At 37.3% G+C, this 18,562-nt stretch overlaps 2 protein-coding genes across 2 annotated transcripts; both read right to left on the reverse strand.

The window, feature by feature from the left end:
- Positions 1–4,100: 4,100 nt before the first annotated feature.
- On the reverse strand, positions 4,101–5,039 carry LOC100413717 (olfactory receptor 5M5-like). The gene has a single exon (XM_009008200.4). It carries the CDS (start codon positions 5,037–5,039, stop codon positions 4,101–4,103), a length of 939 nt encoding a protein of 312 aa, XP_009006448.3.
- A 10,213-nt stretch (positions 5,040–15,252) lies between these two features.
- Positions 15,253–16,187, reverse strand: LOC100414074 (olfactory receptor 5M8). The gene is given in 2 exon segments (XM_009008123.5): positions 15,253–16,025; positions 16,028–16,187. Coding segments are annotated over 2 exon segments (933 nt in total).
- Positions 16,188–18,562: the final 2,375 nt, after the last annotated feature.

Here is an 18,562-nt window from a genome sequence, read left to right on the forward strand (position 1 = left end):
ACCTATGCAACAACCCTGCATGATCTGCACATGTTCCCCAGAACCTAAAATGCAATTTAAATAAAGGTCTTGTTTTCCCATGTGATAATAATCATGTCAATGTCGCAACAGCCACAACTTATATTTGAAATAATTTATACATCACAATAGGCACACTACCACTTTTTTGTATTAATGAAGAAAGTCGCTTCCCTTTTAGAGTAAGATAATTAGAAAAAAAAAATGAGAGAATAAAGGAGAATACATTTCCTATGAATATGTCATTGATAAACCCTAAATGGGCTTCTTCTTTCTGAAACAATTGATATAATTCTCTTTTTTTTTTTTTTTTTTTTTTAGACGGAGTTTTGCTCTTGTTACCCAGGCTGCAGTGCAATGGCACGATCTCGGCTCACTGCAACCTCCACCTCCTGGGTTCAGGCAATTCTCCTGCCTCAGTCTCCTGAGTAGCTGGAATTACAGGCACGCGCCACCATGCCCAGCTAATTTTTTGTACTTTTAGTAGAGACGGGGTTTCACCAAGTTGACCAGGATGGTCTCGATCTCTTGACCTCGCGATCCACCCGCCTCGGCCTCCCAAAGTGCTGAGATTACAGGCTTGAGCCACCGCGCCTGGCGATATAATTCTTTAAAACCAATTTAATTCCTAGGTTAGGGTTGATAATTTCTGATTGTTGTTTATGTTGTTTTGTTCTTTTTTAATATTAAAAAAATTAATTCCTTGACTTATTGTTTTTATTGATAAAACTGATTTCAAATTGCTATTTTCCTCATCTTTATAGTTTCTACCACTTTCAGAGAGAAAAATAAGTTAACCCGCTTGAGAAATATGATTTAAATTGATATTGACAAAGATAATTGTTTGAAAACCTAGTGGATATACAATTTTAAATATGATTTAAATTGATATTGACAAGGAAATTGTTTGAAAACGTAGTGGATATATTTCAGTTCACAATCTCTGTATCGTAAAGCATGCAAATTTATTTCTCTAATGGAGCTTGATTACTATTTTGAGGTTCTGTTTTTTATGTTGGAAAAAGCTAACTTGATTGGTTTCTCTTCCTGCTTTCCACAGGGCTGTGTCTGAGTTCTAGCAGATGAATGTTCTCTAAAGCATTGAAAAACAATTGTTAGCTGTTGTTGCTGTGGTGGTGGTGGCGGTGGTAGTGATGGCTGTTTCTGAGACAGGGTCTTCTCTGTCATCCAGGCTGAAATGCAGTGGTGTAATCTTGGCTCACTGCAGCTTCAAATTCCTGGGCTTAAGCCATCCTCCCACCTCAGTCTCCCAGTAACTGGGCCTATAAGCTGATTCCATCGTACCTAGCTAATTTCTTTTTGTACACTTTTTAGAGATGGGGTTTTGCTATGTTGCCCAGGCTGGTCTCAAACGTGGGGGCTCAAGCAATCCTTCCACTTCAGCCTCCCAAAGCACTGATATTACAGGGATGAGTCACAGCACCTGGTGAAAAAGCAAAATTCTTAATCTTGATGTCATCATCTATAGATATCGGCATTCATTTATTTATTCATTTATGCATTTACTGTGTGCCTGGAATATAGTCCAGAAAGTTGTATCTTTGCTCATGGATCTTATATTCTATTGATATATTCTTATTCTTATTTGATCACTGCTGAGTTTTCTGTATTCAGAACTTTGAGACCTCTTAATTTTTCCCAATTGTATTTTATTTTTTTTATTTTTGGGATGGGTTCTCTTTGTTTCCCAGGCTGAAAGTGCAGAGGCACAATACAGGCTCACTGTAGCCTCAATCTCTCAGTTTCAAGCAATTCTCCCACCTCAGCCTCCCAAGTAGCTGCAACTACAGGCATGTGCCACTGCTCCTGACTACGTTTTTTGTGCGTTAGTTGGTTGGTTGGTTTTTGTTATTTTTTTTTTTTTGTACAGACAACATTTCAATATATTGCACAGGCTAATCAGCAGTCCTCCTGCTTCAGCCTCCCATAGTGCTAGGATTATAGGCATGAGCCAGTCTGCCTGGCATTTTCCCCCCAGTTTTATACATTATTTTTCCTTCAAATAACACAGAGCATTTTGGAGCTATCATGCAATGCTGGATCACAGACTTGCCATCAGTATCTGAAGTGACTAGGGGATGGGAGGCAAAGGAGTGTTGTGGGGCTGAGCCTGTGCAGCCTGAGGCAATGTTAGGTAGATAGTGTGAGAATTGAATTGAATTGTAGGACAAGTTGGTAACCACAGAGAATTGAAGAATTGCTTTGTGGAAAACACACATACATACACACACTAGGACCCGAAAGTGTGTGTGAATGTGTTGAAGGTAAAACAGTTTGATTTTCTTTCAGTCTTATATGATCATGGAATATTAACTAACATTGACTCAATAAAATTATGGTCTAGAACACAAGACTCTTTGGGCTATCTGTCAGTCAACAAGATTCTAATAAATGCTCACAGTCTCTGAAGATCACATTCCCTTTTCTCCTAAGCATAACAATTAACAGGATAAATTGTACCTCTACTGGAAATGTTGTTTTCAATCCAGAGATATCTTTATTGAACTAATGGTTAGCTATTATTGGTTAATAACAACATGATGATAGTCATTGCCTTTAAATCACTGCCTTAACCATGCCTTTAAATTTTAAAGCAGGGTTATGTATAGGAAGAAACACCATCAGTTTGGTCAGTGCTAGGGATATCAGGCACATCTTTGCTACATAGTACTTCTCTTACTATGCAGCAATTCAGCTTGTGATCCCTAACAGTTTTGTTTCTGTTTAGACTGGCTCTTTCTAGATAAATGCTGTGGGATCTTCTTCTAGGGCATGCTAAAAATTATCAGGTTTCAAGCACTATTTCAGCAAGCCACACACTAATCAAGACAGATCACATCTGTGATTGGGATTTAGCACCACAGAAGGGGAGTTATAGAACCTCATGATTTCCATTGAGCTGAGAAGAATTTTTAGATGGTTGGGTAAACAGCCAAATAACCTGATTCCAACTCTTTCCTGATACTTGGATTTAATTTTATTTCTTATTTCTTTTTTTTTTTTAATTTTTTCAGAGACAGGGTCTTTCTCTGGTGCTCGGGCTGGAATGAGTGGCTGAGGGGCATAGTCACACCTCACTCCAACCTGGAACTCCTGAGCTCAAGTGATCCTCCCACCTCAGCCTCCCAAAGTGCTGTGATTACAGGCATGAGCCACTGTGACTGCCTGGCTTGGAATTTTTTTTTACACCTTGGTTTCACAATTATGAAAACTCCCTTAAGACAATGGTCCATGAAAACCACAAGTCCTCTTTTGTTAAAATCCTGTCTCCACCAAAAATACACAAAAATTTGCCAGGTGTGGTGGCATGCTTCTGTGGTCTCAGCTACTTGGGAGGTTGAGGGGGAAAGACTGCTTGACCCTGAGAGGCAGAGGCTGCAGCGAGCTGAGATTGTGTCACTGCACTGCAGCCTGGGTGACAGAGAGATACCCCACACATCTCAAAAAAAAAAAAAAGACATTGTAAGATATGATGTTGATAAATGGAAAAACTAAATAAGAAAATGTTAGCACACACTCGCTGTTCATTGATTTAACATCAGCAATGTTGACCCTTCTTTAACAATCTCTAAAGATTAAGGAATATTGTAATTTGGCTGAGGCCATATTAAAAACCCTTCATGGTATCATGATGAGTGAAATGGAAGAAAAGTAAAAGTATAGTAATTACTTGCACTGGAGTGAGCCTCCCTGCTCATGTTGACATCTAAACACAACTAAACCTAAACATCATGACTTACAAAATAATTTCAATGGAATGAGTATTATCAAAACAAAATAAGGCAAAAATTCAGTTGTGTTTAAGCCACTATTTTTTTTTTTTTGCAAGAAATGGCACTTGCTGATACAAGCAGGCCTGAGAATAAATAAATTGCCTAAACGACATCTTCTATTCTTCCCATTTTAACCTGCTACTTACAGGAAGCTTAACCCAGTCAGCTACCTAACACAGAAAATTAGATATGAATTGTACAAATGTAGCCTAAAATGTGACATCTAACCCAATGTTATTATATCTCAATCTCATTACTTTACTAATTTTTAATGATATATTAGCATTTTTATTTTTCCAATTTTTGTTTTCCTATTGCCTTTTTAAATGCCTTTTTCACATCCTTGTTCCTGAGGCCATAGATCATGGGGTTCAGCATGGGTATCACTGTGGTGTAAAACACAGCCACCATTTTCCCCTGCTCCACGGACTCCTTTGTGGGGTGTCTCAAATGCATGCAGAAGAGGGTTCCATAGAAGATTGTAACCACTGTCAGGTGGAAGCCACATGTGGAAAAAGCTTTTTTTCTTCCCTCTGCAGAACTTCTTCTGAGGATAGCGACAAGGATGAACATGTAGGATATGAGAATGATCAGAAGGGACTGGACATTGCTATAGCCAGCTACTACATCCATGGACAGCTCCTTGCTGTATGTGTCAGAGCATACCAGTTTGATAAGAGGAGGATCCACACAGTAGAAATGGTTGATTTCATTAGCACCACAGAAGGAGAGGTGGTAGGTTCTCAAGGTTTCCATCACACTGAGAAGAAAGCCATAGACATAAGGCACAATGACCAGGTGGACACAAACACCTCTGGACATTTTGCTACTGTAGAGCAGTGGATTGCAGATGGCCATATAGCGGTCGTAGGCCATGACCGCCAACATGCAGTGCTCTGTAAGGACCACGGCAATGACAACATAGCACTGTACCAAACAACCTGAGTAGGAAATGGTCTTCTTCTCCGATAAGAAATTTTCTAGCATTTTGGGAGTGACGTTTGTGGAGAAACACAGATCTAGAATGGACAAACTTGAGAGAAAAAAGTACATGGGAGTGTGAAGTCGAGAATCAATTTTGATTAAAACAATCATCCCCAAGTTTCCTACCACAGTGGCTATGTAGACAAAAAGGAACAATACAAAGAAAGCTACTTGCAGCTCTGAATGGCTTGTCAGACCCAAGAGAACAAATTCTGTTACTTCAGTGTAGTTTCTTCTGGACATTTCTTTGTCTCATAGGAGAGGCATTGGTCTGATTATCTAAGAAGAAGTAGAAACTTTTGAAAAATCACTAAAACCCTAGCTAAATATCATCCTTTGTATAAAAAGATCAAAAAGTCTTTAATTATGTTATCTCAGTAGCAGTTTTGTAACAAGATGAATAGTGGTTATACTATGAATGAAGTCTAAACATTTCAACAAGTGGTTTCCATTTAGGATAAATTGGTAATCACACTGTGTAATTAAATTGGAGATTTAATGCAACATTATAAATTGAAGTATTCTTATACTTTGGGAAATTTAAAAATCTAGAGAACTTAATATGTTAAAAATAAAATTGTAATAGAGATTTAGAAATGTTTTGAACTTCTACTGACCTGCTTTTGTATATGTACAAAACTACATAGAGAGGTGGAAAGGACTTTGAGGATAACTCAGGCAAAGTTCTTTATTCTGAAGATTGAGAAACTGAACCCCAGAGAGATGAAGTTACTTATCTCACTCAGACATGCATCTTACACATCCCCATTCGGTGATCTGCTAATATGCCATATATCTCACCAAGTTCAACTTACTGTCTTGAACCTTAAAGGTATATTTATATATTTTGTTGTTCTTGGTAGTAGTGCTTTTGGTGGTGATGTGTATGTTGCTTCTTTGTTTTATAAGTTAGTTTTTGGAAACTCGTAAATAAAGCCTTTCATTTGAGTCTTTAACATTGACTTATGTGTTTATAAGCATTTTTTCCAATTTCCACACCACAATTTAGCCTGTCTGTTGGGTTAAACATGTGTATTTATACTCCTTTATTAATATTTCAATTCTACACACAATTTAATATTTATTATCTTTGAGGTTTCAGCCTATGTTTTAATTTGTTCCTATATTTCAATTTCTCATTATTTTACTACACTCATGCTGCACAGAACCACCAGTATAATCCTCTGCTTGGCTCACATGCTCTTTCATATTGTTGCATAAGAAGTCCTATATCAGCGAATTTCCTGTTCCTCCATTATGTTAACCCTGATGTGTAGTTTAGTCATGAGGATAAAAAGAACTAACTCAATCACCTAAGATGATGAAAAGCTTATTTTCAGGTTCTCGATCTACACTTACTCACTGCCAATATCCCCAGAATGAGTGGTCTGATCTGCTTTAACACCATTGCCACACAAATTTAAAAAGCCTTAAAAATGGGCCAGGTTTGGTGGTTCATGCTTGTAATTCCAACACTTTGGGAGACCAAGACAAGTGGATCACTTCTGGTCATGGGCACGAGACCAACCTGGCCAACATGGTGAAACCCCATCTCTACTAAAAACACAAAAAATCATCCAGGCATGGTGATGCATGCCTGTAACCCAAGGTACTCAAGAGACTGAGGCAAGAGAATCACTTGAACACAGGAGGCAGAGGTTGTAGTGAGCTGAGATCATGCCACCGTACTCCAGCCTGGGTGACAGAGGGAGGTGAGACTCCATCTCAAAAAAGTAAATAAAATAAATAAATAAATAAATAAGAAAGAAAGAAAGGCCTTAAAAATGTAGAGATTCTTTGTTCACTGAGGGAAGAAGATTCAATATCATGAAAAGATCAATCTTTCCTAAATGATCCATAGTCAATTAAATTCCAGTCAAAATTCAATCACAATATTTGTGAAAAACTGATTCTAATATTTACATTTCCACATAATGGGAAGAGTCAATATCTCCCAAGGACAATAAGCAGAGTTATTTATTAGATATCAAAATTTACTATAAAAACAGCATTCAGGATAGTGTGTTATTGACATGAAATTTTTTGAAATATGTACTTTAACCAATGTTCCAGAACAGAAAGTTCAGAAGTGGCTATATGTACATAGGTGATGTGATATATAACAGAGATGGAATTTCAGATCAGGGTTGAAAAGAGGGACTATTTACTATTAGTATTTACTATTGGCTTAGTAGATTATTTAAATGGGAAGATTATTAAATTGTACCTTTACTTTACACAATGCACAGAAATAATTTCTAATTCTAGGTAGAGGTTTAATGTATAGTCATTATATTTTGTAGCTTATAATTTATATAGACATTATATATTCACTGAACTTATCAAAAATTATTTTAAATATATATCAAATTAGATTAAAATATCATATGTGTTAATCTGTCTCCAAATTTTGGTTAACAATTGCATAAAATGAAATTTACATCTAATTTGTTTTCCCTCATGGGGTAATTAAGATATTAGCAAATGTCATTATTAAAGAACTTGTTGGAGGCTGATAAAACTTATCTCTTCTGAGCAGGCTCAGGAATCAATATGAATAGCATTTATTTTTTGCCTGATCTAAGAATATTAGACACATATTTTCTATTAAATTGTATGAGGTCTTACAACAATGGTTAAGTTCTTATTGAAGTGAAATTTTATAGTTAAAAAAACTAATTTACTTTGTAAAACTGTGTCAGCCATGCATTTGTTTATGCATGCATGCTTGTAGTAAATAATCACTAAGCATTTTTCAAGTTCTAGACATGGTGCTGGATAGTAGAAGTGGAGCAGTGGATAACATAGAGGAAATACATTTACTTAAGTTAGTAACCAGGCCCAGAACATTTTACATTCTGGTCCCAGCTTACAACTCGGAAGCAGAAGAATAAGAAGAGGAACCCTGTATTATAATTCCGAACAAGAAGAGCAGTGCTTTTCTTCTGTAATATTTTACTTTCCCAGGAAAATCTGTCTCTTCCTCCAATTGCATTGACTGGTTGGGTAATGACAGAATTTGTTTCCAAAGGTGTTAAAATTCAATTTATCTAATATTATTGCCTCCTTATCCTGCCCCAATGATTAATACTATGGGTTACTGAGGAAACAAATATGAATAAATGAGGATCTTGAATTCAAGTTTTCTTTGAGTTATAGATAGTGACAGGTGCTCTAACAAAGATGAGAGATAGATGAGGAAGAAGAAAGCCAGCCAGCCAGGGTATCAGTGCCCTTACTGTAAAGAATACAAAAAAATCTGGGCAATAGGGGAGGGACAGCGGGGGAGGGGGGAGCTGGGGAGGGATAGCCTGGGGAGAAATGTCAAATGTGGGTGAAGGGGAGGAAGGCAGCAGAATACACTGCCATGTGTGTACCTATGCAACTATCTTGCATGTTCTGCACATGTAGCCCAAAACCTAAAATGCAATAAAAAAATAAAAATTAAAAAAAAAATCTGGGCCAAGAATCTAGAATAATGCCTATGAATTATAAATTAATTAGCAAGAGGGAAGTACAGTGCTTCTTTTAACTCTCAGATGATGACCAACTTCTTCAGTACCAGATCTTGGTTTTAGTCCTAACTTAGTCTCTAAGGAGCTTTGCAAATTTGCTCAGGTCTCACTGGTAATCTGGACATGCACTTTTAGTGGACACCATTATCATTAACCATATTTTTATTCTAGAATTGTGGGACAATGACAAACAGAGACAACTAATATACAGACATAGAGCCCATGAGAAATGTGTCTACAGCTGCTGAGAGGCAAGAAGCACTCAAAATGAGCATTCAAAAGTACTCAATAACTTTGATGATGTTGAAAATGCAGTCTAGAAAAATAGGAGTGAGAATTTTATTTATCGACTTACTGTTTAAGGGCCTTGACACAATTTAGTTATTTGATTATAATTAGACTGGCTTCATTATAGTCAGACTGATTTATGTTTCAAGTATGTTGTTGAAAAAAATAATAATATTCTGAAATCTAAAGTCTCCCTGAAGCACAAGTATTGCTTGTAAAAATGTAGGTCTCTAGACAAACATAGGGCATTGGAAAAGAACCCAGAATCTTATAAAATAAGAGAATCCAAGAGGACTTAAAGATCTGTTCATCCAAATTTTTTAGCTCCGCATACTGAATTTAGTGGATCACTTTTTCATATGTTTAGTGGTCACAATAAAAAGTCTGTTTGAGCATTTACTTTAGTTAGATGTCAGAAAAAATTTATATGATGAATTAAACTATGTAAACCTAAATTATTTTCAATTTGTCTTTTTCTTGTGGAAATTGGTGACAATAAACACCAAGACATTAGTCAAATGGAAAACACAAAAATAAGATTCCTTGAAACTTGTAACAGTAGAAACATCTGCTGAAATATTCGTACTGTGAAATTCTATCAGGATGTTTCAATAACATTGGAAATATCATAAAAGTGAAAGATGAAGCTAAGTAAGCCCCTACAGATTTTCTTTCATGAAAATGCATTGTCTGTGCAAATTTGCCCAAAACTACCTACTTAAGCACATTGCTATCTAAAAGGTACACAATTTAACAAAGTGAATACAAATATTATTAGATATTGAAAAATAATATGCAAAAACATTTCCTTTCTTACACGTGAAAATAAGGGTGTCTTTTTCATGACCCCAAAGGTCAAATTCTGGCCAGTGCTAGAAGGTATATAACCACATTACTGGCATCAGCATATATCTCAGGAGAATCCCCAAATGTATAAGAAGAGTCAATTAAAAGTGAAATCACAGTGGAGAACATTCTCAAAGGAAGAAATACTAATTGGTTGTTCTATGCTATCTTGAATCAAGATGCTAGAAAAAAAGTCTGTATTTTATACTTCAGTAGAGTTCAAAGCAATGTCCTGTTATGAAACTGGGGTAGCACTTTCTACAATACTGAAAACCAAATTTAAAATAGTCTGAGGACACTTAACTTCTCATGAAGCCTGAATTCAGGTAATTGTCCTTACCATCTCAAGAGCACTACCGTATTTCCCACATTGTTTGTCCTTTATCGAGTTCACACACGAATATGTACTAAGTACAAACTTTAATACTGTTTAATCTGTATAATAAAAATATTTTAAAAGCATATCTTTTATAAAGGAATTTGCATTTTGGTAGGATGCCTAAGATAGGTAAACAAATAATAAGAGGTATAAACAATTAATTTCTGGAAAAAACATGAAATGTTTTAGAAACAGATAGATGAAACAATGATACAGAAAGAGACTGATGAAGAAACAGTGAAACAGTTAGAAGAGACTGATGACTGCCAATGACAAGAGTGCCTGACATAGACAATAATCATAAGTGTACGCTAAATAAATGTATAACTTACTTAACTTATTGTTTCCATCATGTTTCCCACGTTAAAAAACTTTCATGAAATTGAGTCCACACTGGAATTCAGCAAACTTGCCTCAAAATGCAATTGAGGAAAATGTACATGAAATAGGTGTCGCTAATCCTGTTTTGCCTTTGAACACTGATACTGAGAGGGAACTTCTGAAGTTTACCAAACTAACAAAACAATAATAAAACTAGGACTTATTCAGTTCTGAAAAAGGCCAAATATTTTTCTATAACAGCATTCTGTTTCAACTTGAAGAGAATGTTTTATTATCAGTGTATCAGGTGGCATAAATCTTGGGACAGTTGGCTATGAAAAAGTGATGTACAAGAATGTACCTGTTCGAGGATTGGATATTTCCTTGTCTCAATATATGCCTGTTGTCTGATTCCCACCAAACCTCTTTCCTGTCTGAGCAATGACGAGGTCCCTTTTGCTTCCTGCACTTTAAATCATAACTCAGCCCTTCCCTTTCCTCTGTCCCAGACAGCCTAGTTTATCTCTGTTCATTTAAAAAAATTTTATTATACGTTAGCTGATTTTTCCATTGTAACTTTGCTATGAAAATCAAAACTAAATAATATTTGTAAAGGTTATAAAAATTGTCAGTTGTTTCCCAAATATTATGGATAATTATAATTGCATATCAAGAAAAATGCATTGCTACAAAGATTTATTCCTTACAGATATTTCCCTTAACACACTTTACTGTAGTTCAGCATTCACTGTTATCTGTCTCTCCGCTATGAAAAAGGGGATAGAGTATGTGATATTTTCTGTGTGCTGCCAATAAAATTACGTTCTCCACCAACAGTGTACACTATTGTAAATTAGTTCAACCATTGTGGAGTGTAAATTAGTTCAACCATTGTGGAAGACAGTTTGGCAATTCCTCAAGGACCTAGAAATAGAAATTCCATTTGACCCAGCAATCCCATTAATGGGTATATATCCAAAGAATTATAAGTTATTCTATTATAAGGATATATGCACACGTATGTTCATTGCAGCACTGTTTACAATAGCAAAGACTTGGAACCAGCCCAAATGCCCATTGATGATAGATTGGACAGGGAAAATGTGGTGCATATACACCATGGAATACTATGCAGCCATAAAAAATGATGAGTTAGTGTCCTTTGTAGTGACATGGATGAACCTGGAAACCATCATTCTCAGCAAACTGACACAAGAACAGAAAATCAAACACCGCATGTTCTCACTCATAGGCGGGTGTTGAACAATGAGAACACATGGACACAGGGAGGGAAGCATCACACACTGAGGTCTATGGGGGAAACTAGGAGAGGGACAGCAGCGGGTGGGAAGTTGGGGAGAGATAACATGGGGAGAAATGCCAGATATAGGTGAAGGGGAGGAAGGCAGCAAACCACATTGCCATGTATATACCTATGCAACAATCCTGCATGTTCTTCACATGTACCCCAAAACCTAAAATGCAACAAAAAAAATTACATTCTCCAATTCTTGCTCAACAATGAATCATGTTAATGGAGTTTCAGTGGGCCATTTATGATAAAGAGCTTGAACATGATTTTTTCAAACCAAGTGATCTATTGTTCTGACTTGACTGTATATTAGAATGGGAGAAGGGAGTATCATAGAGGAAATCCGTAATTGGCCATAAATACAGACAAAGGCAGGAAGAGGAAAGGATTGTAAAATTCTCACTCATTCAAAAACACATGGGCATCATCTCTTTATTGAACACTATCCTGAGGTGGTAAAAATTTAAAAACAAAAAGTTGTGGTCCTTTCCTTTGAGAACTTCCTAAAATAGTGGAAGGAACAGATGTACATGCATATAATTATAGAACCATTTATGAATGCAATAATAAAATTGCAAGTCTGTGGGTAAACCATAATGTGGTACCTAATGGGAAATCAACATAAAATCCTAACCCCCCATATCAATTGAACAAACTGCCTCTTAGTCAAGGGAACCTCAGAGTAACCTTAAAAACAGAGTTCCTGCCGTGACGGATGGGAGGTCAGACATGCCTTGCTAAGCACAATTAGGCTTTCTACGATAAGGGTTAAACAAACCTGCCCTTGTGAGACTCACATCACCACTGATATCAGCCTGAACTTGACTCCTCTTTTTGTGGTTTCAACACAGAAACTGAGCAGCATTCCTTCCTGATACAAGACCACTAATAACCTAGTGGTTGTGGCCAGACTACAGAGTCTGTGCCCAAAGGGACTTGGTGTCCTCTGCTTCACCTTTTGGCAGATAGGGTCTAATCATAACGGATTTAAATGTTAAGTCTCCACTCCAAAGTGAACATGGGATGCATGTTGCATACATTAGCTTATTATTCATGCTTGTGCCTCTTCCATGTGAATATTCATAGTTTTGTCTATAACCTATTGAATATATATTATTATGCATATGTATATATTTGGTCATTCCATTCAGCATAAATCCCTGTCTTATTCTTCATATCCTCGAAGGGTATGTTTCCAACTTCTAGCTAGAGAATGTTTCACAGCCTGTCAGAATGGCCACTCTGCAACCGTTTGTGAGAAAGTCCTCCTTTCTAAATTTATGAATATCATCATTCCTCAGTTGATACTATACATCCTGAATGTATTGAAGAAACCTTGCAGGAAGAGATAATCCTTCAGCTAAGTCTTTTTATCTGAGATGGAGTTTCACTCTTGTTACCCAGGCTGGAGTGTAATGGTGCGGTCTTGGCTTACTGCAACCTCTGCCTCCTGGGTTCAAGCAATTCTTCTACCTCAGCTTCCGAAGTAGTTGGGATTATAGGCACCCACCAGCATGTCCAGGTAAGTATTTTTAGTAGAGACCGGGCTTTACCATGTTGGCCAGGCTGGTCACGAACTCCTGACCTCAGGTGATCACCCACCTCGGCCTCACAAAGTGCTGGGTTTACAAGCATGAGCCACTGCACCTGGAACTTCAGCTAAGTCTGAAATTGTAAGCATAAAGGAAAGTGTAGAAGGAAACCTGGGGCTGAGAAACAGCATAAAGCACCCTTGACATAAGTTACTCCATCTTAGAAAAAGACTTCATCTTACATTTTAAAAGGCATCATGCCAACAAGGGCCAGATGTTTTGCCTAATCAAGAAAGACTGCACCAACCAGATAAAGGCATAACAAAGTCACTCTTCCACTAGTAGTTCATACTGGAGGACTTTGTGGCCGTAAAAGAGCAGGACTTCAGCAGCTTGAAACAGCCATCTTTAAAGACACTATCTTGCTATTGCTTGAGATAAGCACCTGGCATTTGCCACTGAAGGCTTTGCTTACATAAAAGACTCTTCTTTACAAGATTATTTATGAACCTCCAGGGCCTGCGTAGGATATTCTTTTTGTTCATGTCACTCCCCCTGGACTGGTTCCTTAACCTATTTTTAATCCCTTTATTCTTGATGTTAAATGTTACTTTCCTTGTTGTAGAATGTGTAATCTATAACATTTATAGACTGATTAAATATATTGTAATTCATGAACTGCAATACTGACTGAATTGTCAAATGATTTGAGCCTCTTTGCCCATGGCTCTGACTACTGAGTGAACAGGAAGTATTAGCCCCACGTAGCTCGTGGCTTTTATGATTGCAATAGCATCAATAAAAATCTGACAAACGTGCACGGACCTAGTTATCACTGACCTTGCACCACTCATCATGGTAGAAAGTTCATTAATTGTTCCACAAAGAAATGCCTTAAACCAATTATTGGAATCATTATCTCCAAATAACAGCTCTGCACACAGAGCAGAATCCAATGGGAAGACAGAGGATGTCTGAGAAAAAAAAATGTGGAAATTATAGGTCACCTATGGTGTTTGACCACATAAAGGTGTTTTATAGTTTAGTCAAAGTTTGGGGAAGAGTAGCTACTATACAAACAGAAGAGCAAAACTGGAAATGGGAGGCCATTATTAATGTTATGAAAATCCAAGAAGAGAATTACAACCATAGTAGTACTCACATTATTAATAATTATTACTAGTGTTAGTAATGCTCAAAGTATTACTCATAGCATTCTTCAGGTAGTATTCATGATACATTCATAGCAATTTTAACTGTCAATACTGATTAAGCCAAAAATTCAAATATGACCCTACGATGAGAATGAGAGAAAGAAGTGTTCATTATAGGTAGGGATGAATGATTGGTGAAAGTAAGATAGCACCTTATCATTAGTAAACAGATTCAATCAGTTATGTGCATATTTGAAAAATCAGCAAAGAGGAATACAAACATATCATTCAAAATGGGTTAATTCCCAAAGAAAATAACAAGAAAGTGTTATCTACAAGGAGTTAGTGGTCCGTTAGAGAGTGAGACAGGAATTTACATATGGCTTGTAATATCATTTGACATTTAAAACTGTATATATTAATCATAAGTAAGTTCAAATGGTAATTATAACAAGTAATTTTACTAAACACATGTGTGTATGTAAAAGCATTGGAAGGAACACAAAACAAAATCTCAAATGTGATTTCTTCAAGGTTTGTGATGTTCTCTTTCTATGATATGTAATCAAGCCTGTGTGAGTTTGTATAATTAATATGTCATCAATCAGAATAGACTGTGCTATGGAAACAAGCAAACTCCACATATCACTGTACCTTATAACAAGAAGGGTACTGATCAGCCATTCTGTACTGCCATTGTGAGTCAGATGAGGACTGTTCCGATTCTCCTAACTGAGCAGCCACCATATTAAATCTTGCTGGTCACCATGGAAAAAATAAAAACAACAACAGACCCACTCAAAAGTGGTCTCACAAACAATTAAATGTTCAACTGAGAAGTGATATATGTGAATTATAATCTCATCTTCAGAAATAGCTACATGCTCTTACCCAAACCCAATAGCATAGAAGTATAAAGCTATCCTGTATACAGAAGACAAAGAATTTAAACAAGATGAGTGACAACTACAAACAAAACTTTTGTGGACAAAATTGTATGTATATGAATTTTAGAAAATAAAGCTTTTAAAACTGCAATGTTCTCCATTGAGGCACTGTATTTCTCAATTTAAGGAAAAAGAGCTTTGGAACCAAAAGAATACTGATTTTTAGGAAAAGTATTTATTCCTTGACAGCTCATTGATTAATGCTTCTTTCACATTTTTATTTCTAAGGCTGTAAATCATAGGGTTCAGCATAGGAATTACTGTGGTGTAAAATACAGCTGCCATTTTTCCCTGTTCCACAGATTCCTTTGAGGGAGGTCTGAGATACATGAAGAAAAGAGTTGCATAAAATATAGTGACAGCGGTCAGATGGGAGCCACAGGTAGAAAAAGCTTTTTGCCTGCCCTCTGTAGATCGAATCTTTAAGATAGCAGGAAAAATGTAAAGGTAGGAAATAAATATAATAAAGAGAGAAAAAGAAAGATTCCATCCAGCCACAACAAACATTGATAACTCCTTGTTGTAGGTATCAGAACAAGCCAGCTTAATCAGTGGAGGGTCGGCACAGTAGAAGTGATTAATTTCATTGGGGCCACAGAACGCTAGGTTGTAGGTCCACATGGTCTCCATCAGGCCAGTGAGCGCTCCATACACATAAGGCACCATGATGAGGAAAGAGCACACGCTCTTGGACATTTTGCTGCCATAAAGCAGAGGGTTGCAGATGGCCATGTACCGGTCAAAGGCCATCACGGCCAGGATGTAGATCTCAACATGGACCAAGGCAATAAAAAGGTAACACTGTACCAGACAGGCAGAATAGGAAACGCTTTTCTTCTCTGAAAGGAAAATCTCCAGCATCTTTGGAGTCACATTGGAGGAGAAGCACAGGTCCACGAAGGATAAGTGGCTCAGGAAAAAGTACATGGGCGTGGGAGCTGAGCGTTGACCTGGATGAGGACAATCATGCCAAGGTTCCCTGCCACTGTGACCGTGTAAACGACCAGAAACAGCATGAAGAAGAGAATCTGTAATTCCCGGCGATTGGTCAGTCCCAGGAGAATGAACTCAGTCACCAATGTGAAGTTTCTTCTCATCATTTCCTTCAGTGGGAGAAAGAAACTTTTAATATATATTGGATTACAACACAATAGCACCATGATTATTACCATTACAGTAAATGATCATTCTACCAAAACTTTTCCCCTCTTTTCAGCAGTTTTCCTCATTCTATTTCTACTGAAGTTTGTTTCAGGTAACCTAAACGAGGGATCTTCAAAGCATCTCTCTGCCTTTTGTTATATTGCCACCTATTTTTCTGGTTTTCTTTCCCTTTTCTTTCTTCTCACTCCCTTCTAATTCAACTTCTGTTTCTATTCTTTTTCTATCCTTTCTCCTTCTCTTATTCTACCCCTCCTTTTATTGAGAAATGTACTTTCCAGATGGACTTGCCCCATAACATGACATTTAGAACTAAGCAATTTCTTTATTCCTGATTATAATGCTGGCGGAGAATGAGAGTAGAGAGAGAAAAGGATAAGGCAGTAAAGAGCAATATTTGCTGTAATGATCTTGTTGTCTGTGACTAGTTTTCACCAATCCAATTCTCACCAATTCTTCCTCTTCTGAAGAAGCCTGAGCAAACAAGTTGGACTCATTTGTTGCTTTTTATTCTTCCAGACTCAATGCAATTGGGAATTACCAGGCAGGACCTACTTTTTATTCTTTTTTTTTTTTTTTTTTTTTTTTTTTGAGACAGAGTTTCCCTCTTGTTACCCAGGCTGGAGTGCAATGGCGCGATCTTGGCTCACCACAACCTCCGCCTCCTGGGTTCAGGCAATTCTCCTGCCTCAGCCTCCTGAGCAGCTGGGATTACAGGCACGCGCCACCATGCCCAGTTGATGTTTTGCATTTTTAGTAGAGACAGGGTTTCACCATGTTGACCAGGATGGTCTCAATCTCTTGACCTCGTGATAAAAAAAGTCTACATATTTGCATTTTGATGGTTACACAGCTCTTAAATTCTCCAGCCATTAATACTCTACTTAAATTTTTGGAGGAAATTTTCCATTGTGTGGAGTTAAGAGTTATGGAAATTCTCTCCTCTTTTTTTTTTTAAGTTTTTATTGCATTTTAAGTTTGGGGGTACATGTGCAGAACATGCAAGACAGTTGCATAGGTACACACATGGCAGTGTGTTTTGCTTCCTTTCTCCCCTTCACCCACATTTGGCATTTCTCCCCAGGCTATCCCTCCCCACCTCCCCCTCCCACTGGCCCTCCCCTTTTCCCCCCAATAGACCCCAGTGTTTAGTACTCTTCTCTCTGTGTCCATGTGCTCTCATTTTTTATCACCCACCTATGAGTGAGAATATGCGGTGTTTCGTTTTCTGTTCTTGTGTCAGTTTGCTGAGGATGATGTTCTCCAGATTCATCCATGTCCCTACAAACGACACAAACTCATCATTTCTGATTGCTGCATAATATTCCATGGTGTATATGTGCCACATTTTTCCAATCCAGTCTATCATCAATGGGCATTTGGGTTGATTCCAGGTCTTTGCTATTGTAAACAGTGCTGCAATGAACATTCGTGTACATGTGTCCTTATAGTAGAACGACTTATAGTCTTTTGGATATATACCCAGTAATGGGATTGCTGGGTCAAATGGAATTTCTATTTCTAAGGCCTTGAGGAATCGCCACACTGTCTTCCACAATGGTTGAACTAATTTACACTCCCACCAACAGTGTAAAAGTGTTCCTTTTTCTCCACATCCTCTCCAGCATCTGTTGTCTCCAGATTTTTTAATAATTCTCTCCTCTTGATCCTCCACTTCCAGTTTCCACTGAAAGACCAGATTCTCTGATTAGAGTGGAGTAGGCAGGGGTTAGATATTAGCCTGTGCTTGTCTTAAGTGAGTTCGTGATTCAAGGTTGACAAAATATTTTTTCATCAAGTAGATTACAGTGAGGTTTGAAGATCAGACTGACGTTGCAAAGAAACACTGATTCTGTGTATTTTGAGCTGCTCAGCCTCCACACCTGCCCAGGCTGCTATCTGTTCTCTACGCCAGGTCTTTTCACTGCACATCCATTTAGGAGCCCTAGCATCCTTTCAGGACGTTCCAGTATTGCTTAGCATAACCAGAGTTCTCTTCTGTTACTTTCAACAACAACAACAATAACAACAAAAATGATAACGCTGATATCAATAAAATGTACATTCTATTTTTCTATATAGAGGTCATCTATAATCACAAGAACATCCTATAGAAGGTTATTCTTTGAATATCTGAAACAAAGCCTTCATTTGTGATTTATAAAACAGCCAGTAAAATCTGTGTCTACATCTATTCAGTTATAGGAGTGATGCACCCTCATTCACTTTTATATACCAAACTCCCTTCAGCTTTTGCCTTTGTTGTGTTGTTTAATGTTCTTTCTGCAAGAATTTATAAACAGTTAAATTG

Source organism: Callithrix jacchus, chromosome 10 (assembly GCF_049354715.1).
Source record: "Callithrix jacchus isolate 240 chromosome 10, calJac240_pri, whole genome shotgun sequence".
NCBI classification, from domain to species: Eukaryota; Metazoa; Chordata; class Mammalia; order Primates; family Cebidae; genus Callithrix; species Callithrix jacchus.